Source organism: Panthera pardus, unplaced genomic scaffold, assembly GCF_024362965.1.
Source record: "Panthera pardus isolate Hobbes unplaced genomic scaffold, ASM2436296v1 HiC_scaffold_23, whole genome shotgun sequence".
NCBI classification, from domain to species: Eukaryota; Metazoa; Chordata; class Mammalia; order Carnivora; family Felidae; genus Panthera; species Panthera pardus.
The window spans coordinates 5492107-5512777 of record NW_026526799.1 but is presented as its reverse complement, the minus strand read 5'-3'; the positions used below and the strand labels follow the sequence as shown (position 1 = coordinate 5512777).

General features: G+C 51.9%; 2 protein-coding genes across 5 annotated transcripts; both read left to right on the top strand.

Moving 5' to 3' along the window:
* The first annotated feature begins 1963 nt into the window (after positions 1-1963).
* Positions 1964-14382, top strand: TTLL13 (tubulin tyrosine ligase like 13). 4 transcript variants are annotated; one of them, XM_019460291.2, is made up of 15 exons: positions 1964-2395; positions 3518-3788; positions 4146-4186; positions 4891-5009; positions 6497-6627; positions 6858-7014; positions 7846-7989; positions 8361-8446; positions 8747-8978; positions 9463-9647; positions 11215-11400; positions 11705-11885; positions 12166-12345; positions 12928-13246; positions 13607-14382. In XM_019460291.2, exons 2-15 carry the CDS (start codon positions 3529-3531, stop codon positions 13861-13863), a joined length of 2478 nt encoding a protein of 825 aa, XP_019315836.2. In that variant the 5' UTR covers positions 1964-2395; positions 3518-3528; the 3' UTR covers positions 13864-14382. The 4 variants fall into 4 exon arrangements, with proteins under 4 accessions (XP_019315836.2, XP_019315837.2, XP_019315832.2 ...); XM_019460292.2 differs by lacking the exon at positions 1964-2395 and adding an exon at positions 2797-2900 and having other exon boundaries at positions 13135-13246; XM_019460287.2 differs by lacking the exon at positions 1964-2395 and adding an exon at positions 2797-2900.
* Positions 14383-14560: 178 nt separating this feature from the next.
* On the top strand, positions 14561-20353 carry NGRN (neugrin, neurite outgrowth associated). The gene is made up of 3 exons (XM_019460298.2): positions 14561-14777; positions 15142-15252; positions 19305-20353. Exons 1-3 carry the CDS (start codon positions 14614-14616, stop codon positions 19906-19908), a joined length of 879 nt encoding a protein of 292 aa, XP_019315843.1. The 5' UTR covers positions 14561-14613; the 3' UTR covers positions 19909-20353.
* Positions 20354-20671: the final 318 nt, after the last annotated feature.

Genomic DNA, 20671 nt, shown 5'->3' with positions numbered 1-20671 from the left:
TTTGTATCTGGACTTTTCCCTTCCGGTCACGTCTTGGCAGAGTGATAGTTCATGTGCCTCTGGCACTGTGCCCCCGTTTCCTCTGCTCTCGCCTCTCTGCTTATTCTCCCGTCGCCCGCCCCCCACTGGTTATCATTTCTTCATCCCTCCCGTCTGTTCGGCCCTGCTTACAGCACCTTCCCCTCCCAGGCCACCCTTGAATTTTCCTCCAGCCCTCAGCCCTGAGTTGAATATTCCTCATCTACATCACAAGTTGTCCTCACTACTTGAGAACAGCCATTTAACACTTAACAGATGAGGAGCTGGAGGCTGACAGGTTTTGCAACTTGCCCAAGGCCAGATAGCTCTCAAGTAACTAGAGTGGGGACTGTAGCACGGGCGGTCAGGTGCCAGAAGCCCAGGTTGTGCCCTTGTGACTCCCTCTCTAGGCAACTGCTCCCTTAATGGTGTCATCCTTAACAGTTGACAGGCGCTGAGCTGAGGTTCACGTCCCTGGATAGTTGGCTTCCTCTGTTCAGGCCTGTATGAAATTTTTACGTAGAACTTTAGGTGTTTTATATCCCAAAAGATGTTATGAAGTCTCATTGAGATAAGGCAGAATATGTACAAGTAAAAGTTCGTAAGAAGAACAGTTTAGGGGCGCCTAGGGGGCTCAGTCAGTTAAGCGTCTGACTTCAGCTCAAGTCATGATCTCACAGTTCGTGAGTTCGAGCCCCGCGTAGAGCTATGTGCTGACAGCTGGGAGCCTAGACCCTGCTTCAGATTTTGTGTCTCCCACTCTCCCTCCCCTGCTCATTCTCTCTCTCTCAAAAATAAATAAACATTAAAAAAAATTTTTTTAGGGGCGCCTGGGTGGCCCAGTTGGTTAAGCATCTGACTTCAGCTCGGGTCATGATCTCACAGTTCGTGAGTTTGAGCCACACGTCGGGCTGTCTGTTGTCAGCACAGAGCACCTTTCGGGTCCTCTGTCCCCCCTTCTCTCTCTGCCTCTCCCCTGCTCACTCACTGTCTCTAAATAAATAAATATATATATATTTTTAATTTTGTGAAAGAACCGTTTAACATTTAAATTTAAATATTACATGTTTAACATTTAAATTCCTATAGAATTTGGGTCGGCTTCCTCTTTTTAGCACCTTGCCGTAATTTTAGCTTCTGCTTCTTTCTGCAAGCCTTTGCCTGTGCAAACTCCAAGAGCGCCACCTTGCTTTGCTTGCCCAGTCTGAAGGAAGTACAGATGACCGTTAGCGCAGTGGATTTTGTGTCCCAGGTGATGTGCCCAAATACCAGGGTTTTCCCCCAGGACTGCTGTTCGGAGGAATGCCTCCTCAGGCCAAACCAAGTTTTTCCTTGAGAAGGGGGGAGAAAGTCAAACAGGTTTCTTTATGGCGGTACTTCTCAGCTGTTTTATGGAGTTCATGAATTGTCAGGGAAGGGACTTAGAAGCTTTTTCTCAGCTTAAGTGTGGAACACTTAGGGGCCACTTTGTACTCGGCCCTGGGCTTTGTGCGCACCATAGATAGGAAGGGATGGTCCAGCCCAGGACTTCCACCTCTGCTTGTTTTTTGATGACCTGTGTAATGAAGGGGTTGGGGATTTGATCTAATGGGAAACCTTGAAGAGTTTTAAACTGGGGGGTAACAAATTTGCATTTTAGCAAGAACACTTAAGCTGGAACGATGGATGTGGGGGTGGCGGCGGGGGGGGGGGGGGAGAACAATTGGGAGTCCGATTATCCGATTAAAAGGTTGCTGGGTGGTTGGTCAGTCCGTTGAGCATGGATTCTTGATCTCCCCCTCAGGTCATGATCTCAGTTCATGAGTTTGAGCCCCGCGTGGGGCTCTGCACTGGCAGTGAGAAGCCGTTTGGGATTTGTGTCTCCCTCTCTCTGTCCTTTCTCTGATTCTTTCTCAAAGAAAAGAAAAGGTGCTGCCTGGTGGCAATTCAGGCAAGACACGTTCAAGTCCTAGAATAGTGCCTGGAACGCTAAATATTTGGAAAGAATGAGAAAAAATGATAGTCCTGGAAGCCAAGAGCCTCCAAATCATTTCAAGAAGGGAGTAATAGAATATTCTGTGCTGAAGGAACAGCAAGAAATGTGTCATTCAGAAAATGACCACGTCTCTCTAAGGGAAGGAGACTGAAGTGTCCCCCAGATTTAGGCACACGGGACAGCCTTACAGTGACAAGTTGGACTGGGTTCGGTGGGGGTGGCGAGCAGAAGTCAGCGTGAGGACGCCAGGAAGAGCAGGGAAGGAGCGCCTCGAGGAGGAGGCCGTTCTGTCACTCGGCGGAGCTGGCTCAGCCCGCCAGGGTGGGCACTAAGCACGGCCGCCCCTCCGGAGGGCGGGGACGGCGCGACACACGCTTACTAAAGCTCAGGGAAGGCCAGCAGGTACTTTTCCCGAGCACAGAGTTGTTAAACCAAGCTCCGGGCTCGGCCCGCGGGCTCGAGATAGCCTGGGGTGGGGCGCGCGTCAATCGGCGCGGAAGCGGAAGGACTCCACGTCCCAGCCGATGCGCCCCGTCGGCGGCCGCGGAGGCCGGGCCCCCCCGAGGCCGCAGGCGGCCCGCACCTCGCCCGCCAGCGCCGGCGACAGGGCTTCAGCGCGCGGGAGCAAGATGGCCTCGGCGGGCGCCCAAGTGGGTGTGGTTCCCGGGAAGGCCCCGCCCCCAGAACGCCGCTCCAATGGGGACCGCCCCCGTGTCCATGGCGACGGCGGCGGCGGCCGCCGGCTAGCTCCAGGAGGCGCCGCCGCCGCCGCCGCCGGGATCTCCCAGCTAGGAGCGAACCCCGGGGTGGGAGGGGAGCGGGCTCCCCCTCGCGATCGGCGGAGGCTGCCAGTCCCGTGGAGCAAGGAGGCGGTCCCGGAGGCCCAGCGACGCCCGGGAAGGAGCAGGTGTCGCGCGAAGGGCTGACATGAGCGACCAGCTGAGTCCAGCCTCGGGCAGCTAGGGGTGGACCCGGCAGCCCCTCCGCTGTCCTCGAAACCCCGGGTGGGCGGTGTCCGCCAGGGGCTCCCGCTCCGCCGTCAGAGCCCAAGGGAGGGGACTTAGCCACCGAGGGCCTGGCCCCAGTGTGTACACATGGAGAAACCGAGTCACGGAACATGGAAAGGGCCGGCTTAGGGGACCTTTGGTTTTTAGCTCTATTTTAAAATTGAAGGTCCGCTCCAGGGCCCAGCCATCCCCCTTCCCAGAAATAAAAAAGCCATGGTCATGATCCCTGCCAGCTCTGTCCAGCTTCTACTTGCAACCCAACGTGTTGTATGGAGTAGTGGTCTTGGATGATCAGGGCTTGTCGGGGAATCCAACATCTCACAGGCATTCCCCCATCCCCACCCCCACCCCAAGCCTCCATTACCTACTAGCAACACATCGCATTCTGCACTGGGATTGTCCTGTTCTCCAGGGGCAGCAATGTTCCCTTATAACACGAAGGGGCTTTTTGTGACTCCTGCACGGCCTGGAGGAAGGAAGTTCTGACATGTATTTCACTCTCACCCCCTCCCCTCAGAATCTAAGAGGATGGAGCCAGATACCTGTAAGACCAGTGAATCAGAGGAAGACTACGTTGAAGAAGAGGACTCTGGGGAGGAGTGTGTTAAAGAGGAAGCTACCATCCCCTCGAACTCTTCTCAGCAGGAACTTCCAAAGGCTGACTATAAGGAATTTGGGGATGGAGTTCCCTTATCTGTTGTAGCCAAGAAGATTCCAAAGAAAATCATAGCCCCAACTGACTCAGATGACTTAGAAGTTAGGAGGAGAAAGAGAAGGCGGAAACACAGGTAACGGGTCCCTGGACCACACCCCCCTCCACCCCCCCGCCACCTGCCTGGCTCCAGAAGAGAGTCACCCCCAGCCTCCCTTCAGCAGTCGGGGTCTTCCCTTTAATCTGCGAAAGAGGACAGGGAATACAGGAACATCATTAACCTTCTGGAACGAGAAAAACACAAAATCCAGAACCATTTGAGCTGGCTGGGTTTGCAGACTTAACATGTCTCTATCATCCTGGTCTTCTGTGGCTTTTAGAGAAAACGAACTGCATTGTAGATGTGCTGGGTGTCTCTTCCTCCGGGTGCCTGGCAGCCCAGGGTCTGTCCTTCATCCCACTCTGCCTGATTTCTACTGTTCCTTCATTCCAGACCCCTGGCCATCAACCTGACCAACTGCAAGTACGAGAGCGGTAAGCACCCGGTTCACTCACTCACAACACTGCGCATAAGAGGGCACCTGCAGCTTCGACTCTGGGAACGGTCCCCCAGTCGGGCTCCCAGCCCCTGGATCTCGTTAGGCTGGCCTACAGCCTGGGCTGAGCTACTAGCAGCTGAGACATCTCTGTTCCAGTTCGTCTTGGGGTTAGGGTGGGAATCTCCACAGTTAGCTAACAAAAAAAAGTGACCGGAAGTCACCATTGCCCCCACCCTTCCCAGATTTTACCAGAGTTGAGATGAGAACAGGCTAATAGAGTTTTTTTCCAAGGAAGATTCGGGGGGGGGGGGGGAATTAAAAGAAAAAAATCACCAGCTGGGTCAGCCATCTCTCTATCTCCTCTTATCTCCACCGTCATCTATGCAAGGGGCCACCCACAGTGTGAGATGTGACCCCTACGGAGAGAGGGTCAGCTCTGCAGGTCAGAAGCCATCCTAATTGAGAGAGAGGGTTGATGGGAGTAGAGAGCCAGGCTCTAGTTTTCTCCGTCACAGATTTTGGAAGGGCCTTGACAGCTTCATGAACTTGGAATTGTCACATGGTAATTAAACGGCGGAGCGGAGGTAAGAACCACCTCATCTCCCGTCCACCCTCTGGTCAAGTTACCCGAGCCAGCTGCCCTCCCGAGGCTCACTGCCAGTGGCCAGGCTGGCCCCGCTGACCTCCGTCTCTCCACAGTGCGTCGGGCAGCTCAAATGTGTGGCCTAAAGGAGGTGGGGGAGGATGAAGAGTGGACTGTGTACTGGACGGACTGCTCTGTCTCACTTGAACGAGTCATGGACATGAAGAGGTTTCAGGTACGATCTCCTGACCCAAGAGCCCCAAGGGGCTGCGGCCCTGAGTGGTTACTCCCGCCCTTCTGCTCAGACGCCCAACCCCACACCCTTTGTAGTTGTCCCTCTGGGCAGAGCAGGAAAGGCCGCGGCTAGGGGCTTCTGTTCCACTGGAAAAACTCTCCTCTTGGGTTCCTGGAACTTCTATCATAGGAAGGAGGTATATGCTGGGCACTGCTCGCCTGGAAGCATCTGTGCCCAGCTGACCCCCTCCAGGGCCGGTGAGCCCACCTGAGGGGAAGGCTGGAAGGCAGCTTCAGCACTAACCCCAGGGGCAGCTGAGTGAGCCGGCTTCTAAACAGCTTGGTCCCGCATCCGCATCCATTGAGAGTCTGCGTGGGGCGTCTGGGTGGCTCAGTCACTTGAGCATCCAACCCTTGATTTTGGCCCAGGTCGTGATCTCCTCGTTCGTGGGGTTGAGCCCCGTGTTGGGCTCTGTGCTTGGGATTTTCTCTCTTCCTCTCTCTCTCTCTCTGCCCCTCCCCATTCTCACTCTCTTTCTCTCTCAAAATAAATAAATAAACATTAAAAAAAAAGAGGGGTGCCTGGGTGACTCAGTCGGTGAAGCGTCCGACTTAGGCTCAGGTCATGATCTCGTGGTCCCTGAGTTCAAACCCCGCCTCGGGCTCTGTGCCGACAGCTCAGAGCCTGGAGCCTACTTCAGATTCTATGTTCTCCCCCTCTCTCTTTGCACCCCCACCCCACTCGTCTCTGTCTCTCTCTTAAAAATAAATATTAAAAAAAAAAAAAGGGACATGCAGGTGGCGGCTGTAAAACAGGCACAGTTAACAGCGTTCATTGAGGGCTTACTGTACGTCAGACCCTGTGTTATCTGCTTTTATGTTCTTACCGCAATTAAATCCTCAAAAAGAACACCGAGTGGCAGATACTCTCTTGTTAAGAGGACACCAAGGCTCAGAAGTACTAAGTTCATGCAGCTAGGGTGTGGTAAAGCCAGTGAGAGAGCCCAGAACCTATGGGAGATTCTGCCTCCCAGCACCGGAGTTCCCGCAGGTCACCCCGGAGACGTCATACCCTGGGGGCGCCATGACCCAGCGCTCCCTGGGACTCATTCTCGATTTCCTTTTCTCTCTTGGAAAATGGTTTCTCGTTGGCTTATGCTCCCATGCCCCAGTTATCCTTACAGGACTAGTTGCTGGTGGCCTGGGGCATGTTAGAAGGTGGCTAGAAGACCCGAAGTCCTGGCGAGTCCTTCTCACTGCCCCTCGTCTCCTGACCTCAGTGTGGACATGTGTTTTGGGAGAGGCCAAGGAGGAGGTTCTCACCTGCCTTAGGGAACCTTCCTTTTCTCCCTTAGGGTATTAGGTATAGTGTTTTCCTCCTCTGTGACTTCTGCCTTGACCTTCCCGGTCCTCCTGGTGTGCCCCAGACCCCAGGGGCTGCCACTCACTCTGCTCGTGGGGGTAGGTCACCACCTGGCTCTGTTACAGAAAATCAACCACTTCCCTGGCATGACGGAAATCTGCCGCAAAGATCTGCTGGCTCGGAACCTCAACCGCATGCAGAAACTCTATCCCACGGAGTACAACATCTTCCCCCGCACCTGGTGCCTCCCTGCAGAGTGAGCGAGCCCGGCCCCCGGGGCTGATGTGCTGGGGGAGGAAAGGTTTCGCCATCTCACTTCCCTCCAGGCTCTGGCCTTGTCACCTAGAAGGTTTCAGCTGGTCACAGAAAAGTAGGTGGGAGACTGACGCTCCAGGAAGAGCACGGACAGGAGAGCAGAACCCCACTGGGGCCCTGGGACAGCTGCCACGCGCAGAAACCTTCTGACCAGCCCCCCTCTGCACACAGCTACGGGGACTTCCAGTCCTACGGTCGTCAGCGAAAAACCCGCACTTACATCTGCAAGCCGGACAGCGGCTGTCAGGGACGCGGCATCTTCATCACCCGAAGTCCCCGGGAGATCAAGCCAGGAGAGCACATGATCTGCCAGCAGTACATCTCCAAGGTGAAGGGCGCCTCCGGACCGCCAGGGCCCTGCCCCGGCCTCATCTCTCCCACTGCCAGAGGGGGAAGCCAGGCTTTGGCTCCTACCTCCTATTTCCTCTTATCAGAGCCGTGGTTCAGAGCCAGCCTGCCTCGGTCTGAATCTGAGTTTTTCCACTTCTTACATATGTGATCTTGGACAATTTTTTTTTTTTAATTTCTTTAATGTTTGTTTATTTTTGAGAGAGAGACAGAGAGAGACAGAGCGCGAGGGGCGGGGGCAGAGAGGGAGACACAGAATCTGAAGCAGGCTCCAGGCTCCGAGCCAACTGCACAGAGCTAGATGCGGGGCTCGAACCCATGAACCGTGAAATCATGACCTGAGCTGAAGTTGGATGCTCAATGGACTGAGCCATCCAGGCGCCCCTCTATTTTTTTTTTTTTTTAAGTTTACTTTTTTTGAGGGAGAGGGAGGGAGAGAGTGAGCGTGAGTGGGGGAGGAGCAGAGACAGAGACAGAGACAGAGGTCCCAAGCAGGCTCTCTGCCCCCAGTGCAGAGCCGATTTGGGGCTCGAACTCACAAACCGCGAGATCATGACCTGAGCCCAAACCAGGAGTCAGTCGCTTAAAGGACTGAGCCACCCAGGTGCCCCAAATCTTGGGCAATTTCTTACCCTTTCCGTGACTCAATGTCATCATTTGTTGAATGGGAAAAATAACAGTGACTACTTTATGCTGTATGTGGTTATTACGACAATCAAACCGGTTGTGCATCCGAAACACTTCAAACAACGTGTGGTATAGAATGAGCGCTTCAGAAGTATTCTTCCCCGGCGGGTTTGCGTGCTTTCAGCCCTTCCTCATTGACGGCTTCAAGTTCGATATGCGAATCTATGTCCTCATCACCTCCTGCGACCCTCTTCGGATTTTCATGTACGAGGAGGGCCTGGCCCGCTTTGCCACGATGCCCTACGCGGAGCCCAACAACAGCAACCTGGTAAGGGGCCAGACGGTGGCCCTGGGAGGGGACAGGGCGGCGCCCTCTTCTCCTGAGTGCTGAGGTTCTGTGGCGGACCAGGTAGAAAGGCTTGTTGTCGTCACCCATGAACAAGCAATGGAACCAGCGAGCACCCTAACCCCGTGGCTGGGAGGAGAGCATTCGGTGGGTGGTGACCGCTGAAAGGTCCTCCCTGGAGGACGCCAGCCCACCCCCTTCCCCAGGAGCTCACAGGACAGTTCTTAGGTGAAGAGGGCCTGCCGAGGAGCCCTTGTCCCGGGGAGGGGAAGGTCGTAGAAAAGGCAAAGAAGGGCTGGAGAGGAGTGCTTCGGGGAAGCAGTCTGAGCACCACGGGGCCGCTCTCTTCCCAGGATGATGTCTGCATGCATCTGACCAACTATGCCATCAACAAACACAACGAGAACTTTGTCCGAGACGACGCTGCGGGCAGTAAAAGGTACTCCCGGCTCTGGTTGTGCCTTAGCCTTATAGTCTCAGCAGCCCCTGAAACTGAGGTGGCTCTTGGGAGGCCGATCGCTCAGGAAAACCACCTTCACAGACCCCTGTCCTGTGCTTGACCTCTAAATGCAGCCCTGCCCCCACCCTGAGGACCAAGCCGGGCTCCAAGCTGCCAGAAGCCCTTTGAAGTGTAAGAAATCTAGGCACAGAATTAGGGTTAGCCATAGGGAGCCTCTTGCCCTCGGCCTGGCCCCAGTGGTGTAGAAACTGGTCCTCCTCTGAGCACTGGGCTTCACAGGAAGCTGTCGACGCTCAATGCCTGGCTGCAAGAACACGGCTACGACCCCCGAGAGCTGTGGGGGCACATCGAGGACATCATCATCAAAACCATCATCTCAGCCCATTCTGTTCTTCGCCACAACTACCGAACCTGTTTCCCCCACTATCTGAACGGAGGTACATGTGCCTGTTTTGAGATCCTTGGTTTTGACATCTTGCTGGACCACAAGCTGAAACCCTGGCTGCTGGAGGTGAGGATGATCTTCCGGACTTTGCAAAACCCGGGGCCTGAGGCCTCCCTGAGCAGGACGCCTGGGCTAGGAGTGCAGTCAGGTGGTGGAACAGAGAATGGGGGACATGGCGGCCCTGGGGTGGGTAGGAATGGCAGAAGGCAGTAGGTGTCTACACTCTTGACCTGCTGAGTCCAAGCCTAGTGATCTCTGGCCTCCACCATAGGGATCCAGGATTTGGATCCCAAGTGTTCCCCCATGGAATCTTTTTGTCTTTAGGGACACTGTATCTGTAGAGTCAGGCTGTCTGGTTTGCTCTCAGCAGCCTGTGTACTGGAGGGATCTCTGTGGCGGGGTCCCGTGGCCTTGGAAGTCAGAACATCCAGCCTCCTCGGCCGAGGCCTCTGGAGGGGGATGTCTTGCCTGGACTGTCCAGTCCGGCCTGCCCGAGGCCACACGTGCTCAGGCAGTGTAGGAAGGGTGGGATGATGACTCCTCCTGGCAGGTAAACCACTCCCCGAGCTTCACCACTGACTCCCACCTTGATCGCGAAGTGAAGGACGCACTTCTGTGTGATGCCATGACCCTTGTCAACCTCCGGGGCTGTGACAAAAGGAAGGTGATAGAGGAGGACAAGCGGCGAGTCAAGGAGCGGCTTTTCCAGTGCCACCAGCAGCCACGAGAAGCCAGGTGGGCCACGTGTCTGTCTTCTTTGTCATTACTTTCCTGATGGGAAAAGTGCTCCTGTAGGTGGCGAAGAGAGTCTGGGGGTAATGATTAGCTGTGAAGCACAATTGTGGGTTTTTTGGCGTAGATGACGCATTACGGATCATAGATAGCATGTTGGAAATTCAAAAGATCCTGTGAAGAATCCCTTCCTGTTCTCCGGCTACTCAGTTTCCCCCGGAGGAGCCAACCTATGCCATGTGTATGCTTTAGCAGTTAATGCACACATACATACATAGGTGTGCGTATAATATATACCTGTAGAAATAACTTATACAGATGTTTTTCTCCCTTTACCTACCTAGACAGTAGTGTAACTTTCACACTCTCTCTACCACATGTAGCAACATGGCTTAGAGCTATTTTCTACTAGCTCATAAGAAGCTCTTTGCGGTTTGATTGGCTGTTTGTTTTTGGTTTTGTTTTTTAATGTTTATTTCTGAGAGCGAGAGAGACAGAGGATCCAAAGCGGGCTCGCTGCTGTCAGCAAGGATGTGAGGCTCTAACCCACGAACCACGAGATCACGACCTCCGTGGAAGTCGGGCACTCGACCAGCTGAACCACCCAGGGGCCCCTTGTTTTTGTTTTTAACAAAGGTCCTCTAGACAGGTTATAATAATGAAACAGGAAACAGTCTAGTCATGCAACAATAAGAGGTTATTTAAATCAGCATTTTTCACCCACTGTTGTTTTAATTATAAGATGGGTTACCAACACGGTGATTTGCTGCCGATACTAAATTAATGTTAATAACACATACAAATGGAGTGGAATTGGAAGCATTCCTATTCCAGTGCTCTTCCCCACCTGGGTTGCGATATGCAGGCCCGTGTGTATTTGGTTTGCTAGGATATCCTGAGGGCCTGGCACATAGTAGGCGCTCTCATGTGTGAATGGAGGGGAAGCAGGACTGTTACTGGAAATACGCCGGCTCTTCCCACAGTGGGGCTGCACATGTGCCTATTATATCATGAGTGATGTCTTTCAGTGGGGAAAAGGGTTCACAACTACTGGACTTAATAAATGAAAGTACAATCACAGAACCACGTGACTACTAGGAAGCCATTTAGCAAGGTTGTATGATCCCATTTTTGTCAGAAACAAGAAAGGAAGGTAGTCGGTGGCAAAGCCAGGGTTCAGACTCGGGGGTCCCGCCCCTGAGTCCATGCTCATGACCAATATGCTAATTGCACAGTAAGATTATGGGAGGTTTTATCTTCTTTTTGCTCTTCTACATTTTTCTGTAATTAACATAGATTACTCTATGATCAGAAACCTAAAAGACCGTGAGAACTTGGAGTGCTAGCTTGCACTTAAGATGAAAACCAGATTTCTGGACGTCAAGCCCAGATTTCCGTGGCTACACACAAGCGGGATTGGCCAGAGGGCCTTCGCAGCCCTCACTACATGGGCAGAGGCCAGAAAGGCCGTGAAGCAAGCAGAAGGTTCTCAAAGCCTTGGCCGGCCTTCTTTTCCCCACTGAACATTCTCAGAGCCCTCCCGACTCACTCTGGAGCTTGGTTTCCCTAGGCGAGAACAAACTGAACTGTCGCACGCAGCGATACTGGACCAGGAGCGCCATGAGGACTCCCACCTCGGGGGGTACCGGCGGATCTATCCCGGGCCTAACACGGACAAGTACGCACCCTTCTTCAAGCACAACGGCTCCCTCTTCCAGGAGACTGCTGCTTCCAAGGCTAGAGAGGAGTGTGCCAGGTACTTTGCCTTGCCTTGTCCTCTGTCCACTTGGGGGGGGGGGGGGGGAGCGCACATATCCTGAAGCTGAACTGCTTACCAGCAGGGTAGAGAGGAAGCCAGACACTTGAGCCAAGAGGAATGGAGTCATAAATTCTTTCGGACTCAGTAACTCCATATAGGAGGTTTCCCATTTCCCCCCTCATTCTTCTCTTGTCTGCCTCCCAGACAGATCTGATTTCCCACTCCCCCATCCCCACTTCCCCTCACCCTGCCTCCCCCCAACATAATCTCTCCAGTGTCTGAATTTGCTGTGTCTTGTCAGACAGCAACTGGAAGAGATCCGCCTTAAGCAGGAACAGCAGGAGACCTCAGGAAGTAAGAGGCGGAAGGAGAGCCGGGACCAGAACCAGGGTGAATCAGCGGGAGAGAAGAGCCGATGCAGGGCCGGGCTCCGGGGACTTCCCGCCCACTTGGCTTACAGGAACCGGAACCGGGAGAAAGAGGTGTCCGGGGTTTGGTAGCTCTTGCCTTTCAACAGGAAATAGGTTGGGTCTAGAGAAGGGAGGGAGAGGGAGAGGAGTTCCTAATGAATACGTTGGATCTGACCTCGCAGAACGGGGGCTGGGGGTGGGGGTGGGGAGGAGAATGGACAGCAAAGGGGACCTTCCACTAGGGTCAGGGAATGCACAGAGGCAGAGCAGGCAGGAGTCCCGCAGCCATCGTCGTCGATGGTTTGGGACTCGCTCTCGGAGATCTTGCGTTCAGCCCTCATGTACCTCACAGCTGCTCCCCGTACACGTGGATACCATGCATCCTCAAGAAATCGTGGAAGAGGAGGAGCTGGAGCGGATGAAGGCCCTGCTACAAAGGGAGAATCTCATCCGAAGCCTCGGTATCATAGAGCAACTCAGCCACATGCTGCACCCCAGCCACCGGGGCCACAGAAGGCTTCACGAGTATCGGGTGAGGGTCCCTGCGCAGCATCTCGCAGAACCAGGGAACAAGGGCTGCACTGGCACACAGGGGTGGCCGCGGCCCAGAACGCTAACGTGATGGTGTCTGGCAGGCACGGAGCCTGGGAGAGCATCTCCTGCTGGGCGCTGGGAAGGGGTCTCTTGGTTGCTTTTGCATTTGCTCCCACGCTCCCTGGTGTTTAGTAATGACATCCGGCAAAGTGCAGCTCCTGACCTATTCGCAAGAGATGTGTTCTCTTTATTCCAGCCTTGCAATAACCCCAAACTCATGCCTGACGAATAAGAAGGCCACCACCCTCAGTGGCTTCTGTGTAATCTCTCTCTAGCCCTGCCAGTGCCGTGGCTCTAACGGGAGATAAGCAAACAGACTTGGGCCAAGAGAACAGCTGCCGCATTCACTGTTCCCTGGGCAGGTGTCAAGCCTGTTGGGTCTTGTTTTTGCTGAGCCCCCAAGGAGTAATTGGTTAAATAGCGGCCACGGCCTAGAAGAGACGTTTCGGTTACCTATTTTCTTCCTCCAGTCCATCCAGCCTCACAAGAAGTGTGGTAAGGGGCTGCTCTTCTCCTCTAGCCTAGATTTCACCAGGACGGGCTGGGCAATCAAGAACTGCAATCTGTGAGTCTGGTCCCACTGGTCCTCCTGAGAGGGGCCACCAAAGAGCAGGGCCCTCCTCACTTCCTGCATCCAGTTCGGCCCCACGAATTGATCCCCAAGATCTTAGGGCCACAGCCAAGCATGAATGCTGCAATTCCACATCATTCCTGGTGCCATCTACAGCCCAAGAACTTCAGCTGGATAAGAGATCGAGCAGCCAACGGCCCCTCTTCGTTGTCAATGAAAGCACCGGGAAGGCACTGTTTTCCCAGTGCCAGAGTCAGGCTCAGTAGCCGTAAGTACGCAAAACTAGCTCTGGTCACTCTGACTTGTGTAAATCCCCACTGGCAAACATTACAGCTGGGACAGTCCCAAAACACCACAGGGCACTTCCACCACTGTGGGAATGGGATGGGTAGTGGACCCATTACCTCCTCTACATACTGGACCCTGGGAGAAATGGCAGTACAGTCCTAGCACTCAACAAACACAACAGGGAAACAGACAAGTAAACAATTACGATACAGTGTGGCAAAGATGCTGGAGGGAAGCAAGGGATGCCATTCTTCTGTGTTGGTAATTGGGTGACAGTTGGTAAAGAGGGAGTGAATCTCCTGTGAATACCAACTCAGGGGGACCCATGTTTCCACTGCAGAAGGCCAAGCCAGCAGAAGGCTAGAAGCCATAAACACAGCCCTGGCAGGATCAGTGCCATCTTCTTTAACCCCAAAGCAGGGCTATCTTCTGCAACCGGAAAGAGTGGCAAGTAGCTCATGGACTCACTGCACCTTGCCCTCGGTGGTAGACACCCAACACAGTGCACCCAAGGCCCAGGATCTCACTCTCTGCCCTGCCTCTACGCCCCTGATGCAGCATACCACTCCACTCCTTGACATCAGCCACCACCGGTAAATGCAGGACGGAAGCCCAGCACTCCACCTCTCCTGGAGAACCCCCTCAAGTTTCCGAAGGCGCAGAGGGCCTTCAATCTTCGCTAAATGAAAGACTGCCACCAGGCTTCAGTTTGAAAAGTCCTGGCCAGGAACCCTGCTTGAACAAGGCAAAACACAAAGACATCAAGAATTCCTCAATACCCTAAGACTATTTCCAGATCGGTAAAGACTAAAAGATGAAGAGGAGCCAGGGCCGGCATCTCCGCCCTTCAAACCTTAGCCTGGATTTATCGCTAGGAGATGGGTCTGAACGCTGGGTGCAGCCCGGGGCTGGAGGTCATCCTGGCGACAAGGGGCCCCCTTCCCAGAGGAGCCGAGTGCCCAAGCCACGGGGCAGTCGCCATCGGACGACCGCCAAGGAGACGCCCTTCCCCCTGCCGTGGCGGAGACAGGCCGGCCTGGGCAGCCATGGGGGCGGAGGGGTGGCTCTTGGCAGAGGACTCCGACTTTTTATTAAAGTTTATGGCGTTTTCCAGGAGCGTTCTCTAGCTCATTCCGGCCCTTGCGTTCCAGGGTAAACGCTCGCCACTATTCCTCTCCGGAAGGGTGAACCGCAAGCAGGTTCAATCCCAGCTAACGCACCCTCAGCCGGAAGCGGAAACCACGCACGACCATCCCGGCTTTCGCCGCGCCCTTCCACTTCCGGCCCCGCCCCCAGATTTCCGGTCTCTCTGCCCCTCTCGGACTGTCCCGTGCTGTTTTTGTCGACATGGCGGTCGCTCTGAACCTTTTGCTGGGCTTGCGTGCTCGTGCTGCCGTGGCTCGCTGTGGTTTCGCGACCCGGGGGATGGTAGACCCGGGCACGCTCGGCCGGGAGCCAGACCCCGATTCCGACTGGGAGCCGGAGGAGCGGGAGCTGCAGGAGGTGGAGAGGTACCGGCTGCTTCCCGGGCCCTCAGCCTGAAGCAGGGCTTCGCGCCCCCTTGGAGCCGGGCGTTGTAGCGCCGCATCCTTCGCAGCCCTTGTTTCTCACCCGTTGTCAGGGGGCGCAGGGGCAGGTGTGCGGCTCCTTTGGGACGGCAGGTTTCTTCACCAATGACGTGTTTCATCATCCGTTTAGAAAGTTCGGCATGCTTACGGGCTGTTTTAGGGATTAGATTTCTGGGGAGGTTACAGACGTGGCCTGGTTTCCCTTGCAAACAAAGAGAAGAGGGCTGGGCCTGTGATTTAGCGCGAGGCTCTTCAGCTACCCGTTTTGCTCCCACGCTTGGCTTCTGCCATTGGTTCTCTCCCCCAGCACCCTGAAACAACAGAAAAAAGCCGCCCGATTCCAGAAAATTCGGAGGCAAATGGAGGCGCCGGGTGCCCCGCCCAGGACCCTGACGAGGGAAGCGATGGAGCAGATCCGGTGAGAATCATTGTCATAGTTTACTTTTTATCATTTTAAGTTTTCTAAATGAAAAGGAGAATAGATGAATTTCCATAAGCCCGTCATCTAAATTTAGTAGTTTTTAACATGAGGACACGGTTCGTTTTTGCTGAAATTTTAGAATAGTAAGCTGTAGACCTCACAGCCTTTAACTTCAAAATAGTTGTCATGACGTTCTTAAGCTAATGTCAGGGATGGGGACTTACAAGGTTATGTACGTTTTTCGGAAGAGTAAACCCATATCATTAAAATCTTAGATCCCTTTTTAAGTTTTAAGTTTGTTTTGAATAACAATGCGTGGCATATAGTTCAAAATTAGAACATTATTTGTACACATTGAGAAGTTTTAATCCCTGCCAGTCTTCAGTGAGACTATTTTTAATGAAATTTTGTGCCTTTTTCCAGGTTTCCTTAAGCAAATACAAGCGACTATGAATGTAGATTGTTAACTTTTCTTTTTTTTTTTTTTTTGCATGTTTAAAAAAAAAATTTTTTTTAACGTTTATTTATTATTGAGAGACAGAGAGGCACAGAGTGTGAACAGGGGAGGGGACAGAGAGAGGGGGAGACACAGAATCCGAAGCAGGCTCCAGGCTCTGAGCTGTCAGCACAGAGCCCAACATGGGGCTCGAACTCACAAACCATGAGATCACGACCTGAGCCAAAGTCGGTCGCCTAACCAACTGAGCCACCCAGGCGCCCCTACTTTTATTTTCTTAAGCACAAACAGTATAATACTGTAAATACTCTTCTACACGTTTCTTTTTTCATATAGTTTTTGTTTTTTGTTTTTTTTTTTAAGATCTTATTTTCACATAATTTTTACACTCAACACGGCACTTTAACTCACAACCCAGAGCTTAAGAGTCTCATGATCCATTGGCCCAGCCAGCCAGGTGCCCCTTTTCACATATTTCATAGATCTTTCCTCTTCAGAAGACAAAGCTCTTTTTTGAAGAAGTTATAGTAAATCGTAATTTTTGTTTTTAATTTTAAGTAATCTTTGTGCCCAACGTAGGGCTCACACTCGGGACCCTGAGACCAAGAGTTGCATGCCCTACTGGCTGAGGCATCCAGGCGCCCCAGCAGATCATAATTCAGTTAACCAGTCTTTTATGAAGTGTGCTTCGGTTGTTTGCATTCACTTGCTATCACAGATAGTACTCTGATGAGTAACTTCGTGTACACCTCGTTCCACATACCTTCCATGTGTATTTGTTGTGTACGTTCCCAGAAGTAGAGTTGCCGCGTGGAAGGACACGTGGATTTGCCTTTTGATGAATATTGCTAAGTTGCCTTCTGTAAGCTGTGTGTCATTTCCCATTCCCATCAGAGTGACTCTGAAACAGACACTTAGAATGAAGGGGATTCTATAGAGCAAGGAGATTTTGTGAGCCTGTAGCACTTCTCTCATGTCCACTTCCTTTCCTTTCTGGAACAACTGCTCTTCCAAATCTTCCTGTCACCTCCCCTTCTGTGGCCAATAAACGTCCTTTTACTTCAGAGAAAAAATTGGCCATTAATTAAGAGCTCTTTAAATGTTTCTTTATTTTTGAGAGAGAGAGAGAGAGCTTGAAGGGGGAGGTGGCGGGCAACAGAGGATCTGTGCTGACAGCAGAGAGCCAGCCCGATGTGGGGCTCGAACTCAGGTCATACCTGAGGTGAAGTCGGGTGCCTAATCGAGTGAGCCACCCGGGCACCTCTAGAGCCCTTTAAAGCTTCTTAGTCTTCCTCCTTATTTTCTTTGCTCAATGTTAATACCCTTATTTACATCCCAGGGGAAGTGGTAGCCCTTCATTTGTCTAGGACCCATCCTCTGTGTGCACTAAGTCTTAGATGTATCTAATTCCCCAGAGACCTACCGTCAACTTCAGGTTCTCCCTCACCGTTTGTTCCTTGGCTGCCTACCCTTTCTTGTTTTGTTACAACAATGAAACTATTGTCCACAAGTCTTATCAGTGACTTCCTCAATGCTAGGCATTCCTGCCATTCCAGTCTCTAGCCTCCCTAACGTTTTTTGCAGCGTGTGACCCTGTAGTCTGCTTTCTTGAGATTCTTTCTTCCCTTGACCCATGGTACTACTCACTTCTCTTTCTAGGACTCCTTTTCTCAGTTTCCTTCCTGGGGTACCCTTAGAGTTGTGTCCTTGGTCATTTTATCTCCACACATTTCCCTGCCTAAAGCCAGCCACTCGCGTGGCTTCAGCCACCATTGGTCTTGGCTTGTGACTTCCAAGTCTGTCGTCTCCCATCTGTGTTTATCTTTTGACTTGTATATATTCAACTGTGCGCTAGCCCATCTCTGTTTGAGTGTCACGTAGGTTCTTCAAACTGAACATAATCGCAAACTCAACAAGAGAGAATTTATTGTTGTTCCCTGGCAATTTCACTTTGTTCCTGTTTTCCCCGTACCCCTGAATGTTCCCACCAAACACTCGAACTGAAATCTGGAATCTTTGCCTACTTCTACCTCCAGTTATTTAGTCCTTACCAAGTTCTTCCGTTTGGCCTTCCTAAAATATTCCTCAACTCTCTTCCTTCTCTGCTTTCATTGCGGCTGCCTCAGTTCAGACTGCCTAGATTACCATGAAAGCCTCTGGGCTGATCCTTCCATTTCTAGTGTTGCCACTGAAAACTACCCCCTAGATTGAGCTGAAAAAGGAAAAGCTGCTCATGGCATTCCACTGCTTAAACTCCTTCCTGGATCTGCTTGTGGTTTGCCATAGCTTGGATGTCCTGAATGGCAATTCTTTTGCTGTTTTTTTTAATTCTTTTTTTTTTTAATGTTCATTTATTTATTTTTGAGAGAACATGTGCGTAAACGGGGGAGGGGCAGAGACAGGGACAGAGAGAATTCCAAGTAGGCTCCGCACTGTCAGCACAGAGCCTGCCATGGGGTTCGAACCCATGAACCACAAGATCATGACCTGAACTGAAATCAGGAGTCGGACGCTTAACCGACTGAGCCACCCGGGTGCCCCCGCCTTCTGCTATTTTTGAATATACCCACTTAAAAAAAAAAATCCTCCTTTGATTCACTGTTGATTTGGGGATAAACTTCAGAGTCGGAAGCATGACATCATCTTGCTTCTGGCCTCACTGTTAGACAAGTTGAGCTGTTGCCAACAATGGTGATGTGCTGTTTTGCATTTTACATGCTGCTCTCGAGACCTACCATCAATACCTTTGAGGGGCGCCTGGCTGGCTTGGTCAGAAAAGAGTACGACTCTTGATTTCAGGGTTTGTGAGTTCAAGCAGCACATTGGGTGTAGAGGTTACTTAAATAAATAAGACTTAAAAAAAAAAATACTTTTGAGGGGGCACCTGGGTGGCTCAGTCGGTTAAGCGTCTGATTTCAGCTCAGGTCATGATTTCATGGTTCATGAGTTCAAGCGCTGTGCTAGGCTCTGTGCTGACAGCTCAGAGCATGGAGCCTGCTTTGGATTCTGTGTCTCTCTCTCTGCCCCTTCCCCACTCGTTCCCTGCTCGTGCTCTGTCTTTCTCTCTCAAAAAGAAACGTTTAAAAAAATTAAAAAAAAAATACCTTTGATGTTTTCTTTCTGCCAGCTTATTACTCCTCTTCATCCTTTTAGGCCTCATAGAGGGACTTCTGAAGCAATTCCTGAGCCACCCGGCAAATGTTGTGATAGCCTGTTCCTGGGTCCTCTGGGTGCTCTCACAGCATTCTCTGCTATGCCTTACCACAGTAGTGTTGTATGTTAATATGTCTCCACCACTAGATTGTATGTACTCTGAAAGGAAGGACAGTATTCATGCATCCCCAGGATCTAGCTGGGGCCTGGTACACACTGGGAGTTTAGTTCTTGTGAAATAAAAGTGACCTAAGAGTGGTTGGGTGTTGCTGTCGGTGTATGGGAACGGAACATAGCCATTTGGTGGCACAAGATAGAGACCGTGTTCGTGCTTTTTCCAAGCCCTCTTCTTTTCACACAAATATAACTAGTATTATCAGTTAGGTACTCTGATAGCAGACTTTTTCACAACTTGAAAACCTGCTTCTTTTTCCCATAGATATTTGCGTAAAGAATTTGCAGAGTCCTGGTCAGTTCCCAGATTAGCTGAAGGCTTTGGTGTCAGCACTCATGTGATCCGGAGGGTTTTAAAGAGCAAGTTCGTACCCACATTGGAGCAGAAACTGAAGCAGGATCAAAAAGTCCTTAAGAAACCTGGGCTCGCCCTCTCGTTCAGACAGCTCCCAGGTTCTCAGGATTCCTTGAAGCCGCTCTCCACGAGCCACTCTGGGTCAGGCTCTTCGTTGATGCCAGCAGATGAAACGTCATTCAAAGGCTGGGGTCACAGCACAGCTTTGAAAGTGATAGAATCGAACACTCACAGTACACCAAGGAGACAGAAGGGAGGGGATAAAGGAATCCAGGATCCGCAGCGGGAGCACTCTGTGCCTGTTGCAGATCTAGGTCACGGGCAAGAGCTGCAGAAGTGCCCCACCAGCGATCGTGCGGGTTCTAGACGAGCTGACGGTGATGGATTGCCAACTGCCAAGAAGCTGGAAGAGTTGAAGGCGCAGGACCCAGGTGACCAGAACTTCAGCAGCAAAGTAGTCCAGAGGGGGCGAGAGTTCTTTGACAGTAACGGGAACTTCTTGTACAGAATTTGAGCTGGAGCCTGGTTTGTGGAGATGCCACCTGAAACGCAGCTGGGAGAGTAGGTTTGGAGCTGCCTGGACTTTTGTGTGTGGATCATCCACCTTGGGATGGGAGGAAACAGCTGCTCAGATATGAATCTGACCAGAGGGCAGTGAACTTCACAGGGCCAATGTGTATGGCAGGGCAGGGTTAATGACTGGCTGGGTAGACTCCAGTGTCCTGGAGCTCTGCTCCTGATCTGACCCATGTGGATCTTCAGTACTCCCCATTTTTGCCCGTGTTGCATGCGTTGTTAGAACTTTTCTGTGAAATTTGCAGTATATGTTTGGGAAAAAATGAAAAGTTTGCCTTCTGATCTCATTTACTTCTTGATTAATGAACACTAATAGTTCTGGAACTGCTTTATCAGTAGAATGTTTTCATTATGTGCAAAAGAAAATAAAATGTAGCAGTTTGTGTTGATTGGTGCTCTCTGGGGTGGGAAAAGTGAGGGTTCGAAGAGACCAGAGGTCCTTTGTCATTAAACATTAGAAGAGAGATGGGGCCAGAGGAGTTCCCAACAAAGGACACTTTGTAGATCACCCTGCTTAGTAATTGATGTTGACAGCTAAAAATTAGGACATCATACCTTCGCTGGATCACCTGGTCTAAAGGAGCTCCTCTTTCCTTCTGTTGGTGGGGCTCTGAAAGAGATTAGGGTATGGGGGGTTTGATCCATGGGGGGAAAAAAAAAGGCGAAGGCTTTCGGGCCTCCGGCATCATCTCTAGCTACTT